This window comes from Poecilia reticulata, linkage group LG21, assembly GCF_000633615.1.
Source record: "Poecilia reticulata strain Guanapo linkage group LG21, Guppy_female_1.0+MT, whole genome shotgun sequence".
Classification (NCBI taxonomy): Eukaryota; Metazoa; Chordata; class Actinopteri; order Cyprinodontiformes; family Poeciliidae; genus Poecilia; species Poecilia reticulata.
The window spans coordinates 21119392-21125500 of record NC_024351.1 but is presented as its reverse complement, the minus strand read 5'-3'; the positions used below and the strand labels follow the sequence as shown (position 1 = coordinate 21125500).

The window sequence follows — 6109 nt, the reverse complement described above, 5'->3', positions numbered from 1 at the left end:
AACCGGAGTACCCGGAGAAAACCCACGCATGCACAGGGAGAACATGCAAACTCCATGCAGAAAGACCCCAGGCTGGGAATCGAACCCAGAACCTTCTTGCTGCAAGGCAACAGCTCTACCAACTGCGCCACTGTGCAGCCCGGGGTTAGGTCAATCTGGTACAAAAACCATTTCAGTGGGAGCATTGTCCACTGGTGAAAATTTGGCTGAGCCATACTTAGCTAACTATGAGGTACACTGAGCCAAGCATTTCTTTCACTAATTAAACCCTTCAGGAATTTTCAGATGATCCGATAAATGGACCAGCACAGATTCCGTTAAAGCTGGCTTTATTGTTTAGATATTAAAAGTAAAGTAATCACTCTTCAGAGACACAGGTTGTTAAATACATAAATTAAAAGTTACATCCGACTGAATACTCTTAGAAATCACTGAGCACAGGTCTTTCTGCACACGCAAAAAAGATGGTCACTTTTTCTTCTCTACATGTTGAAGTATTTTGTTCATGTGCCTCATGGCTATAAGAGCTGTGAGGACGCAACACATGAAGAGACAGGGGAAGGACACACAAGCCCACCACAGCTGCCGTTCTCCAAACACATCCAGCACTGCGTCCCGTCGCCTGGCGTAGTCCAGAAACAAAGCCTCCAGCTGGAACACGGTGCATAGGGACAGGAACAGGTGGAACACCTGATGACCCTGGCCCACAAAGTCACAGCGACCGGGTAAAAAACGCTCCGGAATTGGACAGGAGAAGAAGAAGGCAGCCAAAATGAATGAGCCAATCTGCAGGGCGTGAAAGAGGAGAGAGGCCTCCTGTGACCAGGGGACGGTGAGCAGACGGTGGGCTATGGGGCTAATATCTAACGCGTAGGCGAGGCTGGTGGGGATCAGCTGGTAGATTTTACGTTGCAGTGGATACGGCCGCCTGTACCTGGCCTTCGCAAAACAGCAGCCGGCGCAGGAGAGCCACCCAAAGAAGGCAGCACCGGGCAGAAACATCATCCCAATACTGTCTCTCCACACTGGCTCAGAGGAGTAGAAGTAATGGCCGAGTGAGCAGCCGTACTGGTACACCGCCACACCCACGTAGTCCAAAAAGAAGAAGTAGTAGTGCGCACGCTCGGAATGAGACTGCAGGAGGTGAGCTGCCACACTGAGGCACAGATATGTGAGAGAAGACACCATGAAGAGGGCGAGAGGCAGGGAGGCTGCATCCGAGGTGTACCCCAGGGTGCCCACGTTGGCCCACCAGAGAAGCAGCAGCGCTGGAGCTGCGAGCAAGTGAGTCCACACATTCAGGGTTTCATTGTGCCACTGGAAGAGGCTCAGGAGGTAGCAGCGCCAGTCTTGCTGGATGGGGCGGTAGCCCGACAGGATGTAGGGCTCTCGGAACAGAGTGGGGACCTGGGAGGCAGCAACGGTGGGGCAAGGTGATGGCAGGGAGGAAGGGAGGCGGTCAGAGAGGCGAAGGAGTCGGCTGAGTTGCTTGACGCTCAGCGTCAAGGTGCTGAACCCCTGCAGGATGTCAGCCGACATGACTTCTGATTGTTACCGTAACCCTGTGGATGAAGGAAAGAGTTAGTAAAGGATTTCTGGATTCTACACCGTTTAGCACCCTGGATGCTATGTAATGAACATTTTGTGCATTAGTTAGTTTCAGTTAAGCTAATTTTAATTATTTCTTTCAAAGACGCACAATCATGAGTGGCATCAATTTCATGGAGACCTTTGAACTTAATGTTTTTACACAGGAAAGAACTTAGAAGTGAGAACAGTGCTCCATTTAGTGTTACTTGCACTCAAAAGTGAGAGCAATTGGGCAGGGGAGTGTGTTTTCATATCTGGAAGCGTGTACATGATGACAACTTCAATATGCTAACTGATGCATGACACCCTGATCTCTATATTTTTTTTGTAAAAAGTGATGAATGATTGAGAACTAGTTCATTTTATAACTATGAACACAAAAGGATTCAGCTTTATTGTTTGGACTGAACATAGAAGTACATTTTGTTAGGAATAATTCTTCTTTGTCAATGTTGATCACAGTATCTCAATTGATAGTCCAACTACGTCACATAGCCTATCTGATATAGCTTGAACGGTTTAAATCCTACCTTCCTGAAAGAACTTTCTTATGTGGTACCACAGAGCTCGGTTTTGGAACATCTTCTCTTTCTTTTATACATTTTCACCTTAGGCAAGATAATCAGGCAGTTCCCTGATGTGTCTCATCATTTATATGCTGATGACATTCAGGTCTGTTGCTCTTTTAAGTCTACTGAATATCCAAATTTGTCCTGCTTGATAAACTGCGTCAGTCATGTCAAACGGATAGAAACACTTATTTCATCTGAGAACTTTATAATGGAAATCAGACAATTTCTTGGTGTACTGGCCTCCTCTGTCGTACTCAAACTTGGCATCATCTTTGATTCCACCTTGTCATTGGAGTTCCACTCTCGAGGTTGAACCAGAGACTACTTCTTTCAGCAAAGAAATATTTCAAAGCTTTGAACTTTGGTGTGTAAAGTTGAATTAGAAATGATAATTCACGCTTTTGTTTCTTCTCGTGTTGTCTTTTGACATCTTTAGATTGTCTACCGGTACATTTTAGAATTCATTTTTAATTTTCCATCTTTACTTTCAAAGCCTTGTGTGGTCAAGCTACATCACCGACCCGTTAGAGCCATATTCCCCTTCTTGTGGTTTGAGATGGTTTGGCCAAAGGCTTTTAACGGTTCCATGAACTCGTTCTAAAACCAGACGAGGTAGGTCCGTTAGAGATATGTTAGATATCTGTTATGTTTTATGGTTGCGTTGCTGTTAACCACCATGTTGTTTTATCCAGTGAAAATAGCTATACAAATACATTTCGCCTCACCTTACCTACTGTCCGTGCTTAAAATTCTTCTAGTAGATGCACGTCTAATCCACATGGTGTTGTGCCCTGTCCAAACAAAGGTGAAGACAGTCGCCTGCCTGGATCCCTAACAGTAGCTGAGGTATGTGGTCAGACTTGCAAAAATCACCGCCTCTAATGACAGCTACTGAAAGGAATCCAAGCCAACGCCAATGTTGTCACTGGCTACATTGTGAATAGAGCTGTGGCTCCTGTAAAGGGTGTGCCATCACCTTTAGCAGGAGCCTCTTCTGAATTGTTTGGCAACACAATCTGAACAGTACACATCTGACCTTGAGATTTAATTTAAAAAACATAGAATATCTGGAGGATTCACAAATTACGTGAGAAATTTGCTTTTAAAAGTGTGTTTTTTTAAGACTACACGTGTTCTCTTCAGTGCCGGTTGATTTTGTTGACCTCATTGATATTCAAATAAACAAATGTCTATAATCGAACACAAGAAGAAAGTTTAATGTTGGACTCGTTGTGCATGAAAACATGACTTCCATAGCGGTGTCATCTGTGTTAGAAAAGAATAAAGCGGTTTTGAGGAGGAGGAGGAACAACTTTTTACCTGTAGCTGTCGAACAGTACGGACACTTGCTGCTCTCTCGAACACTCGCGTCCCTTCAACCAGCCGGTGGGGAAGAGACCCGTTAACGCTGCCCGGCACGTCCAGACGACTCCTTCATGTTGAGCTGAGGACGAGGTTTCATTCGGGAGGAAACCGGCAGACAAGTCCAGCGGCTGACCCGAAGCGACAGCCCCGGAGAGCTGGAAGTGTGGGCGGGGTTTGACTGACCAGGAACGCCCTGAGGGGAGCTTTAACAGCCAAAAGTTAATGCAACGCGTTTCCAAATTCAAAAAATATTAAGAATGCTTTATTTTTAATTTAAGTTATTTGATTTGTTCTTACATTTAAAGATGTCAAAACATTAAAAAAAAATGTAGCTCCTCCACTATTTTAGTCTAAATCAAATACACTTGACATAAGACAGAAAAAAATATAACGTAAAAGTAGCTTTTCAGCAAGAGAAATGTTAGTTTTGAGTCTTTTTTGAAAATATATAAAACGTAGTTGCTCCGCTGTCAGATTTTTCACTTTAAACACGAAAAATGTCTTGGTGGGAAATTAATATGCAAGTGAAACTAATTCTTCTTCTTCTTCTTTTTTAAATCTATACTTAAGAATTATTGAGTTAAAACAAACTTAACTGTCTTGCTGAAAAGTTTTATTTTTGTCTTATTTCAAGTCATATTTGCACTAGAAACTAGACAAAAATTCTTGGTAAGATTTTTAATAATAATAATAATAATAATAATAATAATAATAATAATAATAATAATAATAATAATAACTGACATTTGGTTTCTCAGAGAATTTAGAAAATCCCAACAGTTCAATAACAAATGAGTTTTAATAAACAAATGTTATGATATGGCTACATAACAAAACTGCAAGCTCTGCTCCAAAAACTAAAAAGAAATTAAATAAAAAACCTGAACAATATATGTAATAAGTCTGGTTAGTATGTAAGTTTAATTCCTTTTAACTTAATTACTGAAAGAAATACATCTGAAGTATTCTAATGTATTGAAATGCTAAATTCTTTTAATTTGCTATTTTTCTATGGAACATAAATAAAAACAGATCAAATATTTGTTTTCAAAACTCCTCTTTTTAGTTATCTTTTTGTGGTATTTTTCGACTAACACAAAGTAGAGAATAACTGAACAGTCTAAGGAAATTAAAAATGGTTTGAAAATCCTTTGCAAATAAAAAAAATCTGTAGTGTGGCATCTGTATTCACTTTCCAAAATAGCTCAAGATCAGTCACATTGGATTCGGTCAATTTTGTGGCAGTAGTTGCCCTTATTTGCGGTATTTAGACAAGGGGACAGAGGTAGTAAAGGTCCCGGCGTCGGGACCTGCGAGGACATAATGACGCTTATTCTACTGTCTTGCTCTCCTGTAAATTCATATAATCTTTATGGCTACTTTTGTCTCGGTGTTGAGTTGTGATGGATGAAAACTGCTTTTTGTCGCCATCTCCTGGACAAAGTTAAAAACGCACACTCATCGTCTCGTTTCCTCGACCACTAATGGCCCCGCCTCTTCCTTCTCGTTTTCGCGGCACTTCTCCGCGAGGGCGGAGTCACGCTTCAACCGGAGCATTCTATTGGACAGCTTCACGTCGACCTGCCGAGTATGCAAACAGAACGTTTCGTGTCGGACCAATCGCGTGTCACGCTTCATTCGCTCGCGGGACGCAGTGGCGCGAAAAGCTTTCAGTCGGTCGTGCGGTAAAGCAGCAGCGGGGAAGAGCAGCTCCGAGACTTTAGCGGCTTTTTAGAAGAAAGTAACTAATCGGACAAAAATGGCAACCGACACCGCAGATGACCGGGAGATGAGGGAAGCACAGAGGGACTACCTGGACTTTCTGGACGACGATGTGAGTGACGCTTTTGTCCGGTAAAAAAACATCAACAACAAAGGACATTCATGTGCAGTTATGAAAGAACATGTGGTCTGATTATTTAATCTAATGATTTGGAAAACGGAAAGCAAATGATATATTTATCTGCTTAAAAGTAGCAGCAGTTCTTATAATCTTGTTGAAGTTGATGCAAACCTTAATGCGCATTTTATTTTATCTTAGTTTCATTATACAATGATCTCACTGTTTCATCAAACGTTAACTTCCGGGTGTGGTGTTTTTTTTTAAAATTATTATTATTATTGTCTTCAACTCGCAGCAAGACCAAGGCATTTACCAAAGCAAAGTCCGGGATATGATCGGTGAGAATAAAGCCCGGCTCATCGTGAACATCAACGACCTGAGGAGGCGCAACGAAACCCGGGCTGCGAAGTAAGACACACAGGATTACGAGCACCGGTATTTAGAAATACAGGTTCTCAATGCTAATAACTAAAACATGAAATTATCTGAGCCTTTTACACCAATTAAAAGCATCTCTCGGAGGAAGTAAATAACTCTTTCGATCAGTGTATTCAAGGAGGTAGCTCTCTACTGCCTCTTGTGGACGAAAACAGCACTGTAATTACCCTGCTTTGGAAAATTAGCCGCAACTATTGAACTTTTCCACACTTTATGTCGTCACAACCAGGGGTGAAAGTAGTTTTAAATTCTTGGGGTACTATGATAACTACATATATATATATATATATATATATATATA

General features: G+C 41.8%; 2 protein-coding genes across 2 annotated transcripts in view; one reads left to right on the top strand and one right to left on the bottom strand.

The window, feature by feature from the left end:
• Nucleotides 1-311: 311 nt before the first annotated feature.
• On the bottom strand, nt 312-3753 carry paqr8 (progestin and adipoQ receptor family member VIII). The gene is made up of 2 exons (XM_008398160.2): nt 3483-3753; nt 312-1562 (listed from the first exon to the last, which is right to left on the bottom strand). The coding sequence occupies exon 2, from the start codon at nt 1537-1539 to the stop codon at nt 469-471; it is 1071 nt and encodes a 356-aa protein (XP_008396382.1). The 5' UTR covers nt 1540-1562; nt 3483-3753; the 3' UTR covers nt 312-468.
• A 1246-nt stretch (nt 3754-4999) lies between these two features.
• mcm3 (minichromosome maintenance complex component 3) overlaps nt 5000-6109 on the top strand; it is a 10230-nt gene continuing 9120 nt past the window's right edge. The window contains exons 1-2 of the mRNA XM_008398161.2: nt 5000-5361; nt 5666-5778. Coding sequence (XP_008396383.1) covers nt 5287-5361; nt 5666-5778 — 188 coding nt within the window. The 5' untranslated portion in view covers nt 5000-5286. The remainder of the gene's footprint in view (nt 5362-5665; nt 5779-6109) is intronic.

Bases quoted from the DNA above. Each gene is read 5' to 3' on its own strand.
- paqr8 (XM_008398160.2), bottom strand. From the start codon at position 1,539: ATGTCGGCTGACATCCTGCAGGGGTTCAGCACCTTGACGCTGAGCGTC.